Source organism: Bos grunniens, chromosome 4 (genome assembly GCF_055505025.1).
Source record: "Bos grunniens cultivar Pamir isolate PY7600 chromosome 4, Bosgru_T2T1.0, whole genome shotgun sequence".
Lineage (NCBI taxonomy): Eukaryota > Metazoa > Chordata > Mammalia > Artiodactyla > Bovidae > Bos > Bos grunniens.
In genome coordinates this window covers 6,242,120-6,265,579 of record NC_141168.1, presented here as the reverse complement: position 1 = coordinate 6,265,579, position 23,460 = coordinate 6,242,120, and the positions used below count along the sequence as shown (strand labels likewise).

The 23,460-nt window shown below is 55.2% G+C and overlaps 2 protein-coding genes across 19 annotated transcripts in view; one reads left to right on the top strand and one right to left on the bottom strand.

Moving 5' to 3' along the window:
- Positions 1–8,835, top strand: part of NUB1 (negative regulator of ubiquitin like proteins 1) — a 35,473-nt gene extending 26,638 nt beyond the window's left edge. For 6 of the 13 annotated variants that reach the window (XM_086394841.1, XM_086394840.1, XM_086394847.1 and 3 more), the window contains 4 exons: positions 4,376–4,522; positions 6,139–6,234; positions 6,763–7,027; positions 7,229–8,835. In XM_086394841.1, the coding sequence (XP_086250967.1) occupies positions 4,376–4,522; positions 6,139–6,234; positions 6,763–7,027; positions 7,229–7,407 (687 nt within the window). In that variant the 3' untranslated portion in view covers positions 7,408–8,835. Of the gene's footprint in view, positions 1–4,375; positions 4,523–6,138; positions 6,627–6,762; positions 7,028–7,228 lie in introns of all 13 variants that reach the window. The other 7 variants (XM_086394849.1, XM_086394846.1, XM_086394850.1 and 4 more) reach the window with 2 other exon arrangements.
- The window catches only part of WDR86 (WD repeat domain 86), a 44,054-nt gene that overhangs the window by 5,753 nt on the left and 14,841 nt on the right, over positions 1–23,460 (bottom strand). The window contains exons 4-9 of one of the 6 annotated variants that reach the window (XR_015161920.1): positions 22,053–22,455; positions 15,811–15,946; positions 13,076–13,179; positions 11,402–11,509; positions 5,413–5,509; positions 4,026–4,814 (exon numbers count right to left, since the gene is read on the bottom strand). Coding sequence is in view for 5 of the 6 variants with exons in the window: in XM_086394853.1 (XP_086250979.1) it covers positions 4,618–4,814; positions 5,413–5,509; positions 13,076–13,179; positions 15,811–15,946; positions 22,053–22,455 (937 nt within the window). In the remaining variant the exon portion in view is untranslated. Of the gene's footprint in view, positions 1–4,025; positions 4,815–4,863; positions 5,510–11,401; positions 11,510–12,159; positions 12,805–13,075; positions 13,180–15,810; positions 15,947–22,052; positions 22,456–23,460 lie in introns of those variants that run through there. The other 5 variants (XM_086394853.1, XM_086394856.1, XM_086394857.1 and 2 more) reach the window with 5 other exon arrangements.

The following is a 23,460-nucleotide window of genomic DNA, read 5'->3' as shown; positions in this document are numbered from 1 at the left end:
GTGGATGTGACTGATGATAGAAGCAAGGTCCGATGCTGTAAAGAGCAATATTGCATAGGAACCTGGAATGTTGGGTCCATGAATCAAGGCAAATTGGAAGTGGTCAAACAGGAGATGGCAAGAGTGAACATCGACATTCGAGGAATCAGCAAACTAAGATGGACTGGAATGGGTGAATTTAACTCAGATGACCATTATATCTACTACTGTAGGCAGGAATCCCTTAGAAGAAATGGAGTAGCCCTCATAGTCAACAAAAGAGTCCGAAATGCAGTACTTGGATGCAATCTCAAAAATGACAACGATCTCTGTTCATTTCCAAGGCAAACCATTCAGTATCATGGTAATCCAAGCCTATGCCCCAACCAGTAACGCTGAAGAAGCTGAAGTTGAATGGTTCTACAAAGACCTACAAGACCTTTTAGAACTAACACCCAAAAAAGATGTCCTTTTCATTATAGGGGACTGGAATTCAAAAGTAGGAAGTCAAGAAACACCTGGAATAACAGGCAAATTTGGCCTTGGAATATGAAATGAAGCAGGGCAAAGAGTTTTGCCAAGAGAATGCACTGGTCATAGCAAACACCCTCTTCCAACAACACAAGATTCTACACATGGACATCAGCAGATGGTCAACACTGAAATCAGATTGATTATATTCTTTGCAGCCAAAGATGGAGAAGCTCTATACAGTCAGCAAAAACAAGACTGGGAGCTGACTGTGGCTCAGATCATGAACTGCTTATTGCCAAATTCAGACTGAAATTGAAGAAAGTAGGGAAAACCACTAGACTATTCAGGTATGACCTAAATCAAATCCCTTATGATTATACAGTGGAAGTGAGAAATAGATTTAAGGGCCTAGATCTAATAGATAGAGTGTTTGATGAACTATGGATGGAGGTTTGTGACACTGTACAGGAGACGGGGATCAAGACCATCCCCATGGAAAAGAAATGCAAAAAAGCAAAATGGCTGTCTGGGGAGGCCTTACAAATAGCTGTGAAAAGAAGAGAAGCAAAAAGCAAAGGAGAAAAGGAAAGATAGAAGTATCTGAATGCAGAGTTCCAAAGAATAGCAAGGAGAGATAAGAAAGCCTTCCTTAGCAATCAAAGCAAAGAAATAGAGGAAAACAACAGAATGGGAAACACTAGAGATCTCTTCAAGAAAATTAGAGATACCAAGGGAACATTTCATGCAAAGATGGGCTCAATAAAGGACAGAAATGGTATGGCCCTAACAGAAGCAGAAGATATTAGGAAGAGGTGGCAAGAATACACAGAAGAACTGTACAAAAAAGATCTTCACTACCTAGATAATCACGATGGTGTGATCACTGACCTAGAGCCAGACATCCTGGAATGTGGAGTCAAGTGGGCCTTAGAAAACATCACTATGAACAAAGCTAGTGGAGGTGATGGAATTCCAGTTGAGCTATTTCAAATCCTGAAAGATGATGCTGTGAAAGTGCTGCACTTTACCGTGTCTCCAGAATATTGCACTGCAATACTCATTGTCATTTCCTTGGTTTATTTTCCTAATCCTAGTGTAAGGAGGAATAGCGTGTATCTCACTATGAACAAAGCTAATGGAGGTGATGGAATTCCAGTTGAGCTATTCCAAATCCTGAAAGATGATGCTGTGAAAGTGCTGCATTCAATATGCCAGCAAATTTGGAAAACTCAGCAGTGGCCACAGGACTGGAAAAGGTCAGTTTTCATTCCAATCCCAAAGAAAGGCAATGCCAAAGAATGCTCAAACAACTGCACAATTGCACTCATCTCACACGCTAGTAAAGTAATGCTCAAAATTCTCCAAGCCAGGCTTCAGCAATACATGAACCGTGAACTTCCTGATGTTCAAGCTGGTTTTAGAAAAGGCAGAGGAACCAGAGATCAAATTGCCAACATCCATTGGATCATGGAAAAAGCAAGAGAGTTCCAGAAAAACATTTCTTTCTGCTTTATTGACTATGCCAAAGCCTTTGACTGTGTGGATCATAATAAACTGTGGAAAACTCTGAAAGAGATGGGAATACTAGACCACCTGATCTGCCTCTTGAGAAATTTGTATGCAGGTCAGGAAGCAACAGTTAGAACTGGACATGGAACAACAGACTGGTTCCAAATAGGAAAAGGAGTTTGTCAAGGCTGTATATTGTCACCCTGTTTATTTAACTTATATGCAGAGTACATCATGAGAAATGCTGGACTGAAAGAAGCACAAGCTGGAATCAAGATTGCTGGGAGAAATATCAATAACCTCAGATATGCAGATGACACCACCCTTATGGCAGAAAGTGAAGAGGAACTAAAAAGCCTCTTGATGAAAGTGAAAGTGGAGAGTGAAAAAGTTGGCTTAAAGCTCAACACTCAGAAAATGAAGATCATGGCATCCGGTCCCATCACTTCATGGGAAATAGATGGGGAAACAGTGGAAACAGTGTCAGACTTTATTTTTCTGGGCTCCAAAATCACTACAGATGGTGACTGCAGCCATGAAATTAAAAGACGCCTACTCCTTGGAAGGAAAGTTATGACCAACCTAGATAGCATATTCAAAAGCAGAGACATTACTTTGCCAACAAAGGTCCGTCTAGTCAAGGCTATGGTTTTTCCTGTGGTCATGTATGGATGTGAGAGTTGGACTGTGAAGAAGGCTGAGCGCCAAAGAATTGATGCCTTTGAAGTGTGGTGTTGGAGAAGACTCTTGAGAGTCCCTTGGACTGCGAGGAGATCCAACCAGTCCATTCTGAAGGAGATCAGCCCTGGGATTTCTTTGGAAGGACTGATGCTAAAGCTGAAACTCCAGTACTTTGGCCACCTCACGTGAAGAGTTGACTCATTGGAAAAGACTCTGATGCTGGGAGGGATTGGGGGCAGGAGGAGAAGGGGACAACAGAGGATGAGATGGCTGGATGGCATCACTGACTCGATGGGCGTGAGTCTGGGTGAACTCCGGGAGCTGGTGATGGACAGGGAGGCCTGGCGTGCTGCGATTCATGGAGTCGCAAAGAGTCGGACACGACTGAGCGACTGATCTGATCTGATGTGATCTGTGTGGTTAAAAGAGAACTGACATAGACATTTGTGACTAAGGGAAAAGTCTCCTTTGAGGCCCCAGCTTTGTGTCAGCTCTGAGAGAACGGAGGCCTGAGGCCCGTGTCTGCTGGCTGGCTGGCAGCATCTTCCTGTGCTTAACGATTCCTCACGCTTCTTAGCCTTTGAAATATAAATGGAAGAAGCTGGAATTGAAAGCAGAGGGTGAAGCAGGGTAAAGGCGTTTAACACGGTGTGTGTGTGTGAATGCAAGTTGAAATGTAAGCAATAAGAATACTTCTGCTGGCCTGGGTGGGGTTTGTGGGGAAGCAGGAGAGGTCAGCTTGGAGGTGGAGCTGGGGTCTGGGAGCCGGGCTGCCCCTTTGGGTTCAAGGGGGGGCCACTGCGGGTTCTGAGTAGGTGCGGGAGCTGACGGGCCTGTGCAGAAGGCCTTGGAGTGGGGAGATGGCCTGGGAGGCATTAGAGGATGTGGTAGGGGTGCGGACACCGTCCGGGTGCATTGGGGCGCTGGGCTGCAGAGCTGTGGGGCTGTCTTGGCCTGGTTGTTCACAGGCAGGTGCTCTGGTGCCGTAAACAGGAGCATACAGGCGGGGGTGGTCTTCATCTCTGGAAACGTTTGGGGCAGTCACTCCATCCTCCTGGTCCTGCTGCCAGCTGGGAATGCTTGGTTTGGGGCGAGGATTCCCTTCTTTTCCTGAGCGGTGAAGCTGTGCTCCTGCTCTGAGAATGTAGAAGGGACCCTTGTGCTTGGGCTGAGCCGTGGAGGTAGGAACAGATACATCAGAGGAGAAAAGGCTGTTTTTTCTGCTGTCCTCCCCACGTTGGGCCAAGGACTGACCACGTCTAGAATGTACAAGAGGCCGTCTCCCAGCTCTGTGGTCAGTGATGACCTTGACTGGGTCACCCAGCTGTCTTGAGAGATTTCTGTCTTCTCATTGGCAAAATGATGAGGCTGGATTCAATTAGTGGTTTTCGAACTCATTTTATTTTTTTTAAGCAGCAGAAATCCTTTTCAAATGACACTTGTGGGAATTCCCTGGCAGTCCACTGGTTAGAACTCTGCACTTCCACTGCCAATGCTGGGTTCAGTCCCTGGTCGAGGAGCTAAGATCCCACAAGCCCCACAGTTTGGCCAAAAAAATAAATACATGGGAAAAAAAAATTTTTTTTTTTAAATACATACATAAAAATAAAGTGACACTTGTTTTCAAAACAAGCTCAGAATTCTCCTAATTAGGACTGAGGTGGGAAGAGGAGACGACACTGATCTACAAAATTGCAATCCTTAACTCAGTGACTTTGCTGTTTTCCTAAAGGAACTGGACCAAATAAAGAAGGAGGAAAGAGAGAAGAAAAAACGCCGCCTGGAGAACATTAACCATTTGAAAGGAATGGGCTACTCCATGCGAGCAGCCAGGCAGGCACTCCATCAGGCCGCCGGGAACCTGGAGGAGGCCCTGAAGGTAACGCTCCCTGGCCTCTGGCCTCTCAGAGCAGCCTGGCTCCCGGCCCAGGTGCCCTCTCCTCTACTTTCTCATCTGAGCGGCTCTCTGGTCCTTCATGGCACCAGGAGCCCCACTGCTGTGGTCTGGCTCCTCCTCATTCCTGCTTTGGATCCAAGGGTCAAAGGTCTCGCTCTCGCACCCAGTGGCCGAGCTGGAACGGTGCCCCCCACCCAGCTGGGGGCATGTCCCTGATGCGGCAGGCTTCCCAGGGCAAGGACTCGGGGGAGGCTTCTGGTTGCAACAGGAGGAGCTTCACAGTAACATGGAAGGAGAGAAAGGTGGTTGACGTTTCAGTGTAGTTTTTTTGACTTAAAATGTTTTATTTGAATATCTAATTTTATTATGTAGTCAGTAGTACATGTTGGCAATGGGGCCTTTTAAAGAAATCCTCAGCAATGACTCAGAAGCTTGGGGTCCAGATGAGTGGTATAACTCTGCCTGGGTCCATATCCTTCCTGATGTGTGTTCACGGAGCAGACGAGTACTTAATGAGGGCAGGCACTGTGCTGATTCTCAACAGGCAAAGTGGGGTGAAGCCCCCGCCTGCCCTCGGGGAGCCCACAGATGGGTGGAGAGCACAGTGGGATCAGAGCAATCGTGTGGGACCCCAAGCATCTTGGGGGAGCAGGACTGCAGGCTGGGTGGTGGGGATCACGGGAGGGGGCCCAGCAGATGAAGGAGAAGTGGGGGCAGCTTGAAGTGCTGAAGCACTTTCGTTTCTCTGACTTCTCAGAGAAATAAAAAATATAGTCAGTTCAGTCCACTTGCTCAGTCGCGTCTGACTCTTGCGACCCCATGGACTGCAGCACGCCAGGCCTCCCTGTCCATCACCAACTCCCAGAGCTTACTCATGTCCATCGAGTCGGTGATGCCATCTGACCGTCTCATACTCTCTCGTCCCCTTCTCCTCCTGCCTTCAATCTTTCCCAGGATCAGGGTCTTTTCCTTTAATTACACAAATAGGGCAAAAATACATTTGATGAATGTAGAACTATTTAGGTTAAAAGGGAAATTCCCCAAAAGAGCTTTACGAGGTTGAGAGTAAGTATCATGTGACAGAAATCCAGGTCTGAAGACCTCTGCTCTTGTCCGTGACATTTTAAACCTACAGCATGTCACCTTCTAGAGAGAAATGACCTCAGCAGGCTACCCTGGGCTGCTTTGGTAGCTTTCTGTTTGTAGCTTTTTACGGCCTTGTCATCCCTAAGGCTAGTAAGCTCTAACAAAATGTCTCTTTCTGTTTGGGATCCTCCTGCCCTCTCTCTCAAACCCTTTCCTGCTTCCTCAGATGAGACCTTTTTGCCTGAATAATCTTGTCCATCCTTCAGACCTCGACTCAGACGGGCCCCTTGGCAGGAGCCTCTCTGCACAGCAGCCTCCTCCCCAGCCCCGCCTGGTCGCAGGTCCCTTTGCTCTGCTCCCACAGCACCCTTGGCCTCGTTCACCACACTTTCCTGCACCTGTCTGTGCATGCTACAGCTGTGTCTGCTCAGCACGTGACGGGCGCGCAGTCTGTGCCCGAGGGACTGAGCAGACATTAGTGATGAGCAAAGGGTATTCCTGTGTGTTTTTAGATTCTTCTCCATAATCCTCAGCTGTGGTGGTTAAATGATTCAGCTCCGGAAAGCAACAACCGTCAACAAAGTCCGTCTCAGGAAAAGATTGACCAAGTAAGTGAAGGTGTACCGTGCCCCCTCCGCAGGTGCCACCTCGCGTGGGCCTGGCTGGGGTGACAAGGTTGGTGGCCCAGCAGGGCCGAGTCCTTGGCTCCTGCGGCTCCAGGTGTGACCAGGCCCACCCCAAGGAAGCAGAGCACGGCATTCCCTTCAGAGTAGGACACCCAGGAAGCAACACGAAGGCGTTCTTCGGCTTTCTCCTCTGCTGTACACACACCTCTTTGTGCGTTGACCCGTCTCTGACCGCCCATCTCCCTGCCTGTGACCTGCAAGGGTGTCACTGTGGTGACTGTCTGGTTTGGCCTGCCGGCAACACTTAACCAGCGAGCTGGTCACTAGGCAGACGGACAGCACATCCTCTGGCTTGAGCTGGCTGCGTTTCCGAGGTGACTGCCCCGACACAATTGGCCCAGCTCCCCCTCCTTCCTTCCCAAGCTTCCCCATGCGCCCATTAGCACAGGAAGCCAGTGGTCCAGGCGTGCAGTGGGTTTTAAACTTCTCCCCCCATACCCTCTCCACCAGGATCAGACTCCCCTGGCCCCGCATGGGGGGCGCATCCGCTCTGTGCGGCGGGCCCTCTGCAGAGCCGCCTCCTCCCTGTTCCCCCAGCTGGTATACATGGGCTTCGATGCAGTCGCGGCCAAGGCGGCCCTGAGGGTGTTCAGGGATAACGTCCAGCTGGCGGCACAGACCCTGGTCCACAATGGAGGGAGACTTCCTCCCGACCTGCAGCTCTCGGCAGAAGACTCTTCGTCCACGCCGTCCACATCCCCGTCCGACTCTGCAGGTGGGTCCGGGGTCTCGGGGCACCAAGTGGGAGCCGGCGGGTGGAGGGGGTGCCTCGTCGGGGCCTGAGCAGGGCGTCCCCAGACGCCCGCCCCGTGTGCCGCTCGGCACTGTGGCCAGTGAAGGCGAAGCTGAGGGTCAGCTCAGTCTCTCCACGGACGCTCCTTTCTCTTCTCCCTGAGCCCACACTTCTTTACTGCAGGCACCTCTAGTGCCTCAACAGATGAAGACATGGAGACAGAGGCTGTCAATGAGATCCTGGAAGACATCCCAGAACATGAAGAAGACTACCTTGACTCAACTCTGGAAGACGAGGAGATTATTATTGCAGAGTACTTATCCTATGTAGAGAACATAAAGTCGGCAGCAAAGAAGAACTAAGCGATGAACAGAAATAACTTAAGTTTCTGCTTATAAATATTCTATCGTTTTGAAGGTGTAATGCAGATCTTCTTCCTTTTTACTGATTTTGCTGCAGAGTGCTGCTTTCTCGGGTGTAGGAGGGGCAGGTAGGGAACAGGGATGTAGAGAGTGAGAGACGGGGTGGGACAGGGTGCCGGTCCCCAGGGGTGGCCTTGGGAACTGAGCCGCCTCTGGCCTGACCTTGCTGTCGCCCGCTGCCTTCAGGTTCTGCGGCCTGAGCGCCACCCTCCCTGCTCGTGTGGCTCCCGGGGAGGGCTGCAGGAAGAGCGGCTGGGGAGGGGGAGGTGGACGTGTCTCCCGCTCTTCCCCTCGCCCTGCGCTTCTGCCCTCTGGAACCCACTGCTTGGTCGTCTCCTCCGTCCCACAACACAGCCCTGCCTCCTGCTTCACCCTCTGCCGCTTCCTGAACGTGTCCCTTAGATCCTCAACTGTTTCAAGCGCTTTGGGGGCCTTTTAGAGACAAGGCGTCAGCTATAGCAGCCACACCAGACCGTGACAGAGGCCTTCAGCCTGAAACAGCAGTGGTTTTTGTGCTTAGCCTAGTTAAGTAGAAGTTCCCCAGTGGCTCAGACGGTAAAGAGTCTGCCTGCAATATGGGAGACCTAGGTTCAATCCCTGGGTTGGGAAAATCCCCTGGAGAAGGGCATGGCAACCCACTCCACTAGTCTTGCCCAGAGAATTCCATGAACAGAGGAGCCTGGCAGGCTACATACAGTCCATGGGGTCACAAAGAGTTGGACACGACGAGCAACTAACACTTAGCAAAGTAGGCACTTGAAATTCTGGGTGGAAATTCAGAATGTATATATATTCAGAATTCTTCTTTACAGATATAAAATCTTTTTATTAAACAGGAAAGTCTTAAATGCCAACCAAAGCAACTTACTTTTAATTAGCATTCTCAGATGCAGCACTGTCATAGTAAATCCATTGCTGGCTGAGATGCCTATGAGAGATTTAAAATCTATTTTCTCCATGTCTTTGTGGGGGGGCTGGGTATAATACAGAAGACTCTTTCTAAAGGTATGTAGTTACTAGCCTCTTAACTGCTCAAGTAACCGTTCTGAGTTGACCATGCCTTCCTCTGTAAACGTGTTATTAAATGAAGACCCTCTGCAGCACCAGGACACAGCCGGGAGAAGCCTGTGTGGAAAGAACGCACGCCAGGTGTGTTCCCAAGACTTCCTGGCTGGTTGGAAGCTCCGCGACTGAGGGCAGATGGGTCACACAGTTGCTGTTGAGGGGCTGGCTGAAGTGCTTCTGCCGTGTCAGAAATCGTAAAGCTTGGACAGCAGGCTAGTGTGAACGGGTGGAAATCCTTTCTTGTCATTCTTTCAAAAATGGATGGTACAGGTGAAAATAAAAGACGGAAGATACATTCCAAAATTGTCAGCCTAACTTTGCGGTAAGTTACTCAAATTCCCAAACTGAGTAATGACAATATCCGGGTGATCTAGAGCTCCATTTAGGTTTGAGATGTCAGCTTCCATTGACTTCCCATGAGGATCATTAGTGACTGTTACTAAAAGGTCAAGTGTGCAGAGGCTCTGGGGCGAGGGGAGGGAGTGGGGGTGGTGGGGGGTGCTTCCTCGCCTGATGGCCGAGGCTGTGAGGGGGTCCCAGCCTCATGTAGGACCAAGTCAGGCTCACAAGGTACTGCCCTGGGTGTGGTCGGTTGTGGCTTCTCATTTCCCCAGCTGCTGATCATGGCAAAGGCTAGGGGAGCCAAGCCACACTGGCGGGCCTCGCGCTCCACCTGGGCGTGAGGAGACACAGAGAAGCCCGTTCTGGAGCTCAGGACGGCGGGGTGTGCGCTGCCCACCTGCATGCGCTGACAGGCCTTAGCCCTGGCTGTGCCGCCAGCTGGTCATGTGACACCTGACAGGCAGTGATCGAGCACCGCTCCCTGCTCTAGGATGCAAGGGAAAGAGCAAAGGACATTTGTGATGAAAAAGCTGTTAAATAGGAGGAAGGGTGCTGAGCCTGAAATCACAGAGGAGACGGGCTTTGGGGGGTGGTTCTCCTTGGAGAGTCAGAGGGAAAGGACACTGCGGATGTGGGACAAATGAGATTCCAGTTGGGGTGGAACAGGCTGAGTGGCCGTGTTCATGAAGTCACAGGGGCTGTCCTAGGCCCACCGGAGGGTGTGAGACTGAGGTTGGAAAGATTGCTGAGTCCAACTACAGAGCGCCCTGACAGGCAGGCAGGGGTCCAGACGTTAGTGGGGCCGTGGAGGGCTCCAAGCAGGGGGTGGGATGGCCAGGCCTGTGGGCCAAGGGGTCAGCCAGAGGCTGCGGGCACTGTGGCCAGAGCGTGCTGCCCGCGGTCAGATCCGATCCCATCACCTACATGAAGTTCTGCCTGCTCTTGGCTCTGGTGACACCACCACGTCCTGTCCCTGTTTTCCCGCCCATAAATCCTGTACTTCCTGTCCTTCCCCTGCCCAACTAAAGGGATTTATCAGAGGCAAGGATATTTTAGCAAAGGCAAAGAAACAACCTGTGGTTATCTGGTCTTTATAGCTTCCTCAACATCTAGCAAAGCCTTCTTAGGCTGCTGAAATGAAAATTACTCAATAAAATTGATAAACCTTTAGCCAGATTCATCAAGAAAAAAGGGGAGAGGGCCCAAATCAGTAAAAACTAGAAATGAAAAAGGAAAAGTTACAGAAGTTCAAAGGACCGTAAGAGACTACTCCAACTGCACAGCAATAAAACGGACAACCCAGAAGAACCGCACAAGCTTCTCAGGTACAGTTTCCCAAGACTGAGCCAGGAAGAAACAGAAAATACGAACAGACTGGTTACAAGCACTAAAATTGGATCTGTGATTTTAAAAACAACCAACCAAATGTTTTTGGCATCATGACTCTACGGACACGAGTTTGAGCAAGCTCTGGGAGATGGTGAAGGCCAGGGAAGCCTGGTGTGCTGCAGTCCATGGGGTCGCAAAGAGTCGGACACAACTGAGCAACTGAACTCACTGAACAAAGTCCATGAGGAGATGGCTTCACAGGCGAATTCTACCAAACATTTAGAGACGAGCTAAGCCCATCCTTCAGAAACTATTCCAAACTGTTCCTGCAGAGGAAGGAACACCTCCAGACTAACTCATTCTATGAGGCCACTATCACCCTGATGCCCAAACCAAGGAGATCGTGCGCACACACACACAAATTACTGAAATACAATTTACCCAAATATGCTGTACACATGCAAGATAGTTTTCCATTTCTAATTCTTGGAGAGGGAGGCTGGAGGAAAACGAATGCTGCAGCCCACTGTAGGATTTGCGCCCAGGGGCTGTTTCTCAGGGTGGAGCGAGGGAAGATGCATGTGGTTGGATAAGACGCCGTGTGCGTGCTGTCCAGGCAGGAAAGCAGCAGCAACCGTGAGCACCAAGGAGCGAGCGTCTGGTCACTCACGCTGCCTCTGCCAGCAACGCAGTCCGAGAAGGTAACTATAAACGTCAGCACAGGTACTCAAGGGGGTTCTCTCTGCCCGCTCTCCCTGGAACGAACTTCAGCTTCCCGGAAAGCCCCTCAGGACTGGGAGGGCCTGTCTTTGGCGGCTGCAGCCTCAGGCCCTGGAGAACCGCTAGGAAGTGAGAGCTCCCAGACCCGGCGGGAAGCGCCCAGGGACCCCTCACCTCTCCTGGGTGCCGCGTCCCACCTGAAGAAGGCGGGGTGATGCTGCTTCTGCGGGTCCGTCTCACCAGCCAGCCTGTTCTGGCAAGGCCCCTGGCTTCCCAGAGTTTGGGGGTGTGGCGCAGAGCACAGTCACAGAGGTAGCACCATGCTTTCTACTGCCCCTGGAGTCAGTACTGTTATCTGTTCATGTGGCCAGGGGGTCAGCATCCTTACCCACCGGGCATGGACCTGGGCACCCCAGGGTGCATCTGGCATCAAGACACCTCTCTGCATCAGGGGCTGCCTCTGCCTGGGGAGGCTCACCTTTAGCAACGTGCTCAGCTCTCAAGGGGATTCCCTCGTGGCTCAGAGGGTCGAGTCTGCCTGCGATGTGGACGACCTGAGTTCGATCCCAGGGGTGGGGAAGATCCCCTGGAGAAGAAAATGGCAACCCACTTAAGATTTCTTGCCTGCCTGGAAAATCCCACAGACGGAGGAGCCTGGCGGGCTACAAGAAATAACATCACAGAGAGTCTGACAGGACTGAGCAACTTCACTTTCACTTTTCAGCTCGCAAGGGCGGACACTGTCTTCTGCAGCATTTCCTCTTCCTGCAACAGCGGCCAGCCGGGGCCGGGCCCGGAGGGCACCGTGGATGTGGACTGTGGGCACCAGCGGAGGGGCTGGAAGAGGGCCCTTGCCATGTGTGAGGGGGCCGCTGAGGCGGCTCCTCTCAGGGTCTCTCAGCGCGTGAGCCCCACTTCTCCCTTCACCCCCTCTTGGCAGGGGCTTCCCCTGCACACCCCCAGGGCCTGCCTTGTCCACACCTGAGAGAAGGGGCCGCCTCTGTGCTGGCGGGAGGAGCAGCGGGTCCCTGCCGTCACCCAGGCAGACCGAGGGGCTGACTCCTTGCCCCCGGCCTCCCTCCTGCCGCCCCCCGACTCAGGGACACTGCAGTGACACTGGAGGGGCAGAGGACTTCACTCCTGGGGGTGGGCCAGGCCCCAGCTTCGCGGGCACTCTCCTGCCCTCTGAGAGGGAGTGGGACTCAGTGTGCAGAACAAAAGGTGGTGCACCACAAGGCACTTTCAAGGACCTGTATTTCATCCTTCACAAGTGGACAGTCTGCCAAAATAACGACAGTCCGTGGGGTTCTGTCTTGGGCGCAGCTTGTGGGATTTTAGCTCCCCGACCGGGGATCGAACCCAGGGTCCCGACCGTGAAGGCGCCCAGTCAGAACCACTGGACCGCCAGGGGAAAACCCCAATCCGTGCCTTTTTTGAAGCGTCCGTCTGGCTCAGCAGGAAAAGACTTGGCTTCCGGGGACCTCGGGCACCCGGAGCCTGAGCGGCTGGAGACCCTGAGAGTCGCGGGAGGGTCCCTCGGGAGGGTCCCGGGAGGGACGGATGAAGGGGCGGGCGGCCCAGCGAGGGCTTCGGAAGGCCGCCGGCGCGGGGGCGAAGCACCACCCGCCGCGCCAATCTGCCCTCGGGGTCCGGGGGACGGGCGGCGCGCCCCCTCCTCGCGGTTCGGAGTCGGCGGGGCGCCGTCGGGGCGTCTCAGGCCGGCTGCAGGGGCGCGGCGGCGGCGGCGCAGCCCACCTTGTTGCTGAAGAGTCGCGAGAGGCTGCGCTTGGGGGCGGCGGCGCGCGGCGGCGGGAGGCCGCGAACGTCCCAGAGGCGCAGCGCGCCGTCGTGCGAGGCGGTGTAGAGCACCTGGCCGTGCACCTGCGGGCGCGGGGCGTGGGCGGCCGGCAGCGGGGGGCGCCCCGCCGCCCCCACCCGGCTCCTCCCGCGGCTCCGGGCTCGCCTATACGCGGCCCGCCCCGGCCGGCGGAAGCGGAAGGCTTAGCCCGGGCCGAGGCCCGGGGAGGCTCTGCCCGCGGGGGCGCGCGGCTGCCGGGAGGGTGGGGTGGGGGCCCTCAGCCCTTCCCTTCCGCGGGCGCTCCACCAACCATTGCCAACCAGCCGCGGGCCCGGGGGAGGGCGGAGCGCCTACCTGGATGCAGTTGATGACGAAGGCGTGGCCGCGGAACACCCTCCGCAGCGCTCCGGACTGGGCGTCGAAGGCGCGCGCGCGGGCGTCCCCGCTGCCGGTGAACACTGTGAACACACCGGGCCGCTGGCCTCGAGCCCTCGTCCCCTCCGGGCTCTGCGGGGCGGGGCGCGGGGGGCGTGGACGGGCAGGGGGACGGAGAGTGACGGAGACCCTCTCCCAGCCCCGTCCGCTCGCCTCCCAGGGATGTCGTAATTGCAAACAGCCCAAGCCCCTTGAAAGGAAGGAGGTGGCACCTTCACTATCTTTAGTACGGCTCCCTCAAGGTCAGCGTGGGGAGCCGGGATCCCCGGCGCCCCATGTGGACCGCAGCCGGCTCTGCAGGGCTGAGGCGGCCCACCGCCCTTGGGCTTCGGGTCAGCCTGCCCTGTCCTGTTGAGACAGAAATGGCTGTCCCACCTGAGTTTCTGATTTAAGGAGGTCTGCGGTGGGGCCTGAGAACCCTCCAGGCTAGCCAGCTTCAGGTGATGCTGGTGGTGGTTAGGGACCCCACTGAGAGCACTAGCCAGAGGACAAGCACTCCCTTGTCCACTTACTACCTTAGCCTGGGCTCTCCCGGCAGCTGATCTTGACACTAGGATTTGAATGCAAATAGTTCATCTGGCAGGGCATTCCAAGATGTGGGGAGAGAAACAGGAAGGACTCCCCGTGCAGGTGTGTTAGTGAGCAGGTAGGTGACTGCTGGGGTGCCTGAAAGAAGGGGTGGCCCGTGTCTGAGATGTCCCACCTGGGGACAAGGGCGCTGGGCTCCTTTTCCATCAACTCCTAGTCGTCCTCGGCCAGAGGACCTCAGGCTGCATCAGGAAGTGCCCCTGAGTGTGGTACCCAGACCACCTGCTCCAGCCACCCAGCAGCCTCAGTGAGCCGCAGGAAGCACCCTCGGGGGCTCCGTGTTCTTGGACTGTCTATTCCTTATCCCGCGTCCTGGGTCACCTGCCATTCCGTTTTTCTGCTAAAGCTACCAGTGAATGTGGGCTTGAAAGGGAAGTTTTGTTTGCCGGCCTTTTCAGTTCCTTTCCCGCCGCCCCTTCCACCAATGCAGGTAGTTACTGGGCATCCTGAGTGTGGGAAGAGGGCCTGGAATTTGGTCTGATTATCCTGCAGCCTGATGGCAAAGACCAACGGCCAAGTTACTTAACAGCCGGCAGCGAGCAAGTAGGGTCTGTGGAATCTGCTGCAGCGGCAGGTTTCATTCCAGCTGCTGCCACAGGGAGGCGCTCTGGGCAACGTTCTTTTCTGTAAATTAGAGACTGGCAGGAGCAGAGCCATAATCACACTTAGAGCCCTGGACACAGAAACAGGGGGGCGGGAAAAATCATCTTTGTGCATCAGACACCTAAGTCCTGAGGGCATCTTGGGTACTATTTTTGGAAATCCGTTCTATCTTCATCTAACACCTGTGCTGTGAAGTCCACTTGAATTTTCCACTGTGACTCCTCCTCCAGCCCAGTCTGCTCCCTCATCCCTGCGCTGGAAGGACGGTTCTCAGGCTCAGCTCCCCGTGGGGCTGGCTTCTGGCTGCTGCTGCTGCTGCTGTGTGTGTGTGTGTGTGAGAGAGAGAGAGAGAGAGAGAGAGAATAACTGGGAAAAGGAGGGTGCTGATGGGAAAATATAACATTGGGGATCGTTTTAGGAAAGAAATATCCAGGAGCGTGGGGCCCCGCTCCCATCTAGGAGTGGTCAGGTTGTGCGTTTTGCTTTCCCAGCACGATGCCTGTCTTCTGGGTGTAAACATGGCAAACCTCTTGGAGAGAGCCAGGAAAGCCCAGATGTGAGAGTTTGAGATCTGCGGGACAGAGTGCTTGCTGACTACCCAGTAAGCCACTCTACGCTTCTTTTCTTCCAAAATAACCCTGATTAGTCCTGGCAGCAGTATCCCCAGGAAGAGGTTTTATTATTCCATCTCTTTTATAGGCAGTGGTCAGAGAGATGTATGCAGAAGTCTTTGGGTGGAATTTCCAGAAAAGATCTTTAAAGGGGTCTACTCATCTAGAAGATATATCCTTTTGCCCTTTCCTCCTCTTCTTCCCACTTGCCTAAAACATGATGGCTGGCACACCAGCAGCTCTCTTGAACCACGAAGTCCCCCCTTAAAGATAGATGATACGTACTAAGGATGATGAAGCAAAGTGAAGAAAGGAAACTGGGTGTCTAACAACTTTGTGAAGCCATCCATTTCAGCCTAGATCACCAGTCTCTAAAATTCTTCTACATGAGGGAAGAATAAACCACTATCTCATTTAAATTCCCTGTTATCTGGATTTTCTCTTATCTGTAGTCAAACCTAATGTCAAGTGAAGCTAAACCCATGTGCCCCTCAAGTCTGGCAGGAGTTAAGCAGTGTCACTGTCTCCCTCAGGAATTTGAATGTGCCCTTGAGATCCGCTCTTAACCTGAGGTTCTCTGAACACGAAGGTCGCTGTACATCCTGGTGGGCAAAGGTGGGGAGAGGCCCCCACACGCTTATTTGGAACTTCTTTGGCTGGAGGAACAAACATGCACAAAAGAGGCACAGCTGCCGCTCCTGGCCGCCACCCAAACTGAGCTACAGCCGAGGCTCGAGGAGGGTAGAGTGGAGTCAGCGGAAGCAGAGAGGCCTGGATGAGAGCGGACGTGCCGGGGGGTGAGGCGTGACGGGACAGGCAGGCCGGGGCTCTGGGGAGCATGGGGTCACTTACAGGTGCCCGCGTGGTACTTGAGGGCGCTCACGCTGTGTCTGTGGGCCGTGAATGTGCGCACGCGCTCGCCGGTGTCTGCCAGCCAGCACTTGACCGTCCTGTCGGCGCTGCCCGAGTACACGTGCCGGTTTACCAGCTGCGGGCAGGGGGAGGGGGGAGGTTGGCACCGGACACAGCAGGCCAGCTCAGAAGCCCCTCCAAACCTCTGTGTGTAAGCGGGGAGGGGCACGTGCAGGTCTTAGTGGAGAAACTGGACGAGCCAGAAATGCCCCTGCCCGGGGGTCCCACCCGCTCGCCCACTCTGGTGCCCGAGGTCATGCTGCCCACCCCCCACCTCCTCTGCAGGGCAGTGGGGGTCAGGCGGGCTTGCAGGCATCAGACAGACCCAGCTGCAGAGCCTCTCTGGCCCTTGGCCCTTTGCCAAGTCACTGACTCTGCTCTTAGCCGCTTCACCCACAGTGAGGACCAAGCCAGCCCCTTCCTCATGGGGCTCAGACCCAACCACACAGCACTCAGCACCCTAACTGCAGGGGCCAGGAAATGTCGGCTGCCGCTGCCGGCATTACTACCAGGCGTTTCTGGTTAGCAGTTTCCTACTGAAGAACAGCCTGGCCCCCGGAAAGGTCACGGGAATCCACCTGTAGCTACTGTAGGTCCCAGGATTGTCCCAGCTGAGAAAACGGCTCCCAGGGCAGGGCGTTCACGCTAGACTTCCGCTCCAGGGAGGGCACGCGGGAGAGAGAAAGGTCTAGAAATAACCTGACTGGCTGTGGCATGTGTGAGGTAGCCCTCTGCTGGGACCAGAGCTGGACACCCAGGGGCCATCACGGGGTCCTGGCCCCCGCCTTTGGAGACAGGCTTCCCCAGTTCCCGTGTGTCCCCCGCCCCCTCCGCTAGGGTGGCATTCACACCCCTGGTGGGTGCTGCAGGAGGTGAGGAATGGGCTGGGGAGACAAGGGCAGGGGGGCATGAGGAGGCGCCGGTGGGTGGGTCCCCAGCTGCCATTAGCTGGCTATGGCACCAGGTCTCCTCCACTTGGCAGAGCCCAGGAGGATGGGGGCCAGGCGACAAGCCCTGGAGAGAGCCAGGGATTGCACTGCTGGGGCCTGGAACCCCTGGAAGCTTAGGGAAGAGGAGGCCCTTCTCCAGGGGCAATGGGTGGTGGGCGGAGCACACGCTCCTGACTTTGCCACAACCCACTCCTGACTCAGTGGCCCCTTATTATCTCCTAGTTTAAATCCCAAAGGATAGGACTCTGGCCCACCTCCTCTTCCCACCCCAGCCATCGCACAGGTCAGACTTGGCCTTGGGCAAGTCGCTAAGACAGAGGCTTTGGGGGTTTCCTGTGGACCAAGTGGGCGACCAGCCTGGCCTGTGCCTCCCAGGCCCTGCCCTGCAGTCCTACTGGGGTTATGACCAGCCCAGCCAACGGAGCCTGGCTTCTGGCTTCTCTTACTGGCGTCCACTCAACCAGGACAGGGCCAAGGTGACATCCGCCTGCCTGAGCGCTCTAGCAGGATCCAGAACCTCACCCGAGTCCTCCCTCCGTCTGTGCCACCACTGATGGCGGCAGGGCTCCTGCTTGGTGCCCCCACCTGCTCCTGGCCTTTCGGGGGCCCCCCGAGCCCTGTACACAGAGTCTGGGATGTGGCCGGCTTCCCCAGGCCCCTGTGTCCTCACTGTCCCTAGAGGACCCTGGACATACACCGTCTTCCCCTTTACAAGTCCTCTCTGCACGGGAGGTGCCCCCAAGCGGACCCCCCTCATTCTTTATGGGAGATCCGCCCTCCAGGGCCCCTCCTCACGCTGCCCAGCACCATCTGCCTCCTGCCCCCCAAGCCTATTGCCACTGGCCCCCGTGTTTCCCGACTGTACCCCCCACCCCCGCTGTGTCCCTCCCAGAGGCAGCCCCAGACCTCCAGTGATCACACTCTCCAGACTGCCCACTGGGACTCCCAGACCTCTCAAGGGGAGCGTGTGAGGCGGAGACCCCAGTGGTGCATCTGAGCCCCATGGCCTCCACACCTCTGCCCTCTCCAGTCCACAAAGGAGGCACAGAGGGTCCACAGCGGCTGCGGCAAAGGGAGGACGCCTCCTGCTCAAAGCAGGGGTCCTGATGATGCAGGGCCTGGCGCATGTGCCCCAGAACCAGCAAGCAGGGACTTCCCTGGTGTTGCAGTGCATGGGCATCCGCCTGCCAATGCAGGGCACACGGATTTGATCCCTGGTCCGGGAAGGTTCCACTTGCCATGGAGCAACTAAGCCCTTCAGTTCAGTTCAGTCGCTCAGTCGTGTCCAACTCTTTGCGACCCATGGACTGCAGCACGCCAGGCCTCCCTGTCCATCACCAACTCCCGGAGCTTGCTCAAACTCATGTCCATCAAGTCGGTGATGCCATCCAACCATCTCATCTCTGTCGTCCCCTTCTCCTCTAACTAAGCCCATAAGCAACAACTCCTGAGCCCTCTTGCCCTAGAGCCTGTGCCCCGCAACAAGAGAAGCCACTGCAGTGAGGCCCGTGCCCTGCAACGGAAGAGGAGCCCCTGCACCGCAGCGAGAGAAAGCCGGAGCATCAAAGACCCAACTGAAAATAAACACATGATTAATTAAAGAAAAAAAAAGAAAGAAAGCACCAAGCAGCACACTTCAAAGCACAAACCCCAAGCCCAGAGGCTGACAGGCTGGCGGACGCCTCACGGCTCGCCTGGGCTGGTTTCCTGAAAGGACCCCCGGGGGGCAGCAGGGGAGACCAGGGAGGCTCCAGGCAGACGGAGACAGCAGGAGGGACCTGACAGGGCGAGTCTCAAGGGCCGGTCTCGCAAGACTCCCAGCGGCCAAGGCAGCTCCGAGGGACAGGACCTGGGGCCGTCTCCCTGCGGGGTGATCGCCCAAATGGAGGGCAGCTCAAGGCCCGCAGGCCTGGGGGTCCGCACCCATGGCCCTGGGTGGGGGAGCAGGCCTCACCCTCGCCTCGGCTCATGACAGGCCTTGTACCGGAGCAGCGGGAGAGAATCCCCTGGGCCAGGCGGTGCACAGGGCCAGGTGCAGAGCATCGTGTGACCCTGACACGCCCTGAAAAGCTGCTCATTAAAAGCCCAGGTTACACGTTCAGTCCTGGGTTTAAATCCTGCCTCTACCCCTACCGGCTGGGAGACCCTGGGCAAGTTGCTTAACCCGCGCTGAGCTTCCGTCTCCTCGTGTACCAAATGAGAAAAATTAACCTCCATCGTGAGGATCAATTCAATCATGTCGGCAGCCTGGTCGAACCTAGGGGCTGGAAAGTACACCTAAAAGGCAACAGCAACCTCTGCCCCCAAACACCCCCCTACCCAGGGGCTTTTGCAGAAAAAGAACGGAGCGCCCCCAACAACGCCACGGACGGTCAGGCAGGCACCCCACCGCCCTTGGACTGCCCCACACTCGACCGCACCTTTCCTGTCCCTGTCTGGCTGTCTTTGAAATATTTCTTTAAAAAGACACGAAGTATTGTGATCCATTTTGTACACTTTTGTGTGTATTACATTTTAAAAAGTTAAATGTAAAAAAAACAAAGTATTTCAAAAAGGTATCAATTAAGCATGACAGAGTGTTAATACCTCATTTCAAGAGGCGGCTACATAGAGTCTGTCCTAGTGTCTGCTACGCTTCATGGTTCAAATGTTTCACAACAAAAAATTTAAAAAGCATAACATATGAAGGGACAGGAAAGATTCTCCACTTTCTCTTTCTTCACAAGGACCACCTGCCCGAGCCCAGACCCTGGGAGCTTCTGGGAAGAGTGCGGGTAAGGGAGCAGGGCCCCTTGGTGGTCAGCGGGCTTGACCTTGAATTTGCTACCTGGAGGTGAGCCCTGGCCTCTGCTCTGGCCCACCTTCTCCACAGGAGGCCCGTGCACACCTGGCTCCACCCTGACCTGGCTTCTGGAACCTTCTGGGGCTGGCTTGCTTGACCCTGGATACACGTCCCCTAGTGAAGGGGAAAGGCAGAGGCCCCACGGGGCTTGGCCGATTTCTCGGGCCCCCCTTCTGCTCCCAGAAAGTTCCGAGTGGGCTGCAGGTGGAGGATGCTATGGTGGGTACCATATCCATGCAGGCCCATGGCTCAGAGGCAGGTTCATCTGTTCTCCTAGCCTCTGAAAAGGCGGCCCACAAGTTTATCTCCACACACAGAAGGACCTGACCAGGCACAGTGTACACAGGGCAGCCCCCCAGGGGGCTAGACTCCAATAAAAAAAATTTTTTTTTTAATTAAAAAAAGATACCAGGTAGCCAACTCTCAGCTCAGCACCCACGCCCCCATCACCAGTCTCCCTCAAGCAGGATCTGAGTTAGAAAGACACCATTTGTGTTAACACAACCAAAGACACATGGCCACTCTGGGGTTCACCAGGGTCAGAGGTCATTCTGTCCAAGCACAGTGGAGACCTTCTCTACTCCACTGGTCCTGGGGTCCCAGGGCTGCCCTTCACCCCCAGAACCCAAAATCGGGCCTCCTGGCCCAGCTCTCCAGGGGACGGCCGCATGCCGCTTCCTGACACCTTGAGCACACCCCATCGCTGCCCTGGTGGCTCCTAGAGCCTCCATGTCACCAAGCCCTGGACCCCAACCTGCTCATCTCGGGTGTGGGAACCGGCCTGGAGAAGGGAAGAGGCCGTGGCCACAACCGGGACCAGGAACACCCAGACCCTGATATTTCGACAGAGGGAGGGACCACATCCAGCAGATGTGCTCACTGAGTGTGGCCAGCGCATCCCCAGAGGCTCCAGAGCAAGTATCACGGGCTGACGGGTGTCAAGAACAGGCTCCATGGCAGGCACCGTGTCTGCGTCAACTCAGGAAGTCCTCACGACCGCTGAGGGGAGGCACAGCTCCGGGTCCGGGATCCCTGATCCAGATGACAGGGCCCGAGGTGTTTCGGGAGCGTTTGGACTCGAGGAACACACGCATGCTTCCACAGCAAAGTATCTGCGTGCATTCCCAGGAAGTGGGATGAGCTGACCCACCACCAGTCTCCTGTCTGTTCAGGCCAGGCTTTGCCGCCAAGCGAGTTTTGATGCCCAGGCTAAGGAAAAAACTTCATTTCTTTTGGAAACTTCTGGATTTAGGAATTATGGACCACAGTTGGGCTTCCCAGGTGGCTCAGCAGGTAAAGAATACACCTGCAATGCAGGAGACGCGGGCAGACGCAAGTTCAAGCCCCAGGCCAGGAAGATCCCCTGGAGGAGGGCATGGCAACCCCCTCCAGTGTTCTTGCCTGGAGAATCCCATGGATAGGGGAGCCTGATGGGCTACAGTCCATGGGGTCTCAAAGAGTTGGACATGACTGAAGTGACTGAGCACGCATGGAGAGCCCACAGTTTGTGGGTAGACCTGATCCTCATCTCACAAGGAAGGAAACAAAAATTCACGTGTGAACAACAGCCCTCACCCTGTTCCTGTGAATGTGATGTATTTGGAAACAGGTCTCTAAAGAGGCAATTAGGACCTGCTGGTGGTCCAGTGGTTGGGGCTCCACGCTTCCATGGCAGGGGACGCAAGTTTGATCTCTGATTGGGGGACTAGAATCCCACACATCACGGGGCATGGCCAAGATAGATGTAAGAATAAAAAAAGTGCCCTGAGCATTTATTGGAAGGACTGATGCTGAAACTCCAATACTTTGGCCACCTGATGCGAAGAGCCATCTCACTGGAAAAGACCCCAATGCTGGGAAAGACTGAGGCAGGAGAAGGGGACGATAGAGGGTGAGATGGTTGGATGGCATCACAGACTCAATGGACATGAGTTTCAGCCAGCTCTGGGAGATGGTGAGGGACAGGGAAGCCTGGTGTGCTGCAGTCCATGGGGTTGCAAAGAGTCAGACACGACTGAGCAACTGGACAACAACAACTTTAAAAGAGGTAATTAAGCTAAAATGAGGGCACTAGGGTGGAACCTCATCCAGTGTGATGAGTGTCCTTACAAGAGGAAATGCGGATGCAGAGGGAAGACCACATGAGGATACAGAAGGGCCCTGTACAAGCGGAGGAGAGAGGCCTCAGAAGAAACCGACCCTGCCCACACCCTGCTCTTGGACTTCCAGCCTCCAGAGCGGTGAGCCAACCAGTCTCAGTTGTTCCACCTGCCCCATCTGCGGTTACTTTGTTACACAGCCTGAGCTGACTGGTACACAGGGTGGGCAGCCGCTCTGAGCCTGACCCAGGGAAGGTGCCGGGGGGCCCCCAGCAGTCAGGCAGGTCTCACCTCCAGACAGATGACGGAGCCCTGGTGCTCCCGGAACACGCGCAGCTGCTGGCCGCTCAGGATGTCCCAGGCGCGGACGGTGGCATCCGTGCTGCCCGTGAAGGCCGTGCGGCCCGGCGCATCCAGCACCAGGCAGAGCACAGCGCCCGTGTGGCCCCGCAGTGTCTGATGGCAGCAGCCACTGGCCACCTGCCACACCTTGGCCGTGGCATCCGTGCTGCCTGTCACCAGGAGGCCCCCGGCCACCGCCTCCTCCACGCAGGGGGCCCCAGCGTAGGCCAGGGTCAGCACACAGTTGCGGTGACCCCGGAACTCCCGGGCCACCTGCCCCCTGTCCACGCTCCAGGCGCGGGCCGTCCGGTCATAGGAGCTGCTGAAGAGCTGGTTGTCGGCGACCAGGATCCTGGTGGTGAGACGGGAAGGGTCAGGGGTCAGGCAGCAAAGGGCTGCCCGGCAGGCCGGCACGGGGTCCCCTGTGACTGGTGACTGACGTGTTCAATGAGCCCAGGAGATGGAGGAGAAACTGGAAATGCTCCCAGCGATTGGCAGACACGAATTGGAGAAAAACCTCAAGGCCAAGGAATCTCGAACCCCCTTTTCAAGGGACAGTGAGGCGGCTGGGGGAGGCCATGGGGGAGCAGAGCCTCCCAAGCAGTAAATATTCCCGATTCTTACTCCCGTTCTGATGTACGCTAAGCATTTCTCCGCAGAAAATACACTACAACTCTGTGTGTAACTTCACAGGGCATGAGAGCGGACCCTAATTTACACACTCACCCCCAGAGGCAGCTGCCTGAAGCTGGAATGGGGTGTGTCATCTATGTGGGGACAGAGGGGTCAGGACCTCCCACCACAGAGTCAGAGGAACCTTGTGATCCCTTTTTTTTTTAAAGTTTATTTATGTATTGGCTGTGGTCAACACGGGACTGCCAGGGAAGTCCCCAGGCGAGACCTTTTGAAAGAGAGGGCATGAGATGATTAGCCTGCATACCTGATAGACAGGAGGCCCCCACCTGCTGCAACTAGAGAAAAGCCTGCAGCAATGAAGACTCGGCACAGCCAATACATAAATAAACTTTAAAAAAAAGAGGGAGCACGGTTCCATCCCCGGTCAGGGAACTGAGATCCCGCGTGCTGTGCCGTGCTGCCAAAAAATGTAAACGTTAAAACCATAAAAAGGTCTCACCTGTGAGCCGAGCACAGGCAGGGGGAGAGACGGATACGGAGTGGAGCAGACCCTCCGCCCGCCTCTCACCCAGGATCGTCCTCCCGCCCACGAGTCGTTAAGGAAGCAGCCCGCACACTCTCAATAGGCGCCGGCTTCTTCCCTAACGCCAGGAGGTGCGGTTTTCACCGCATGGGTGCTTCTAAAGGCAAGTGATGACCTGGCACCCTGGGTGACGTCCCG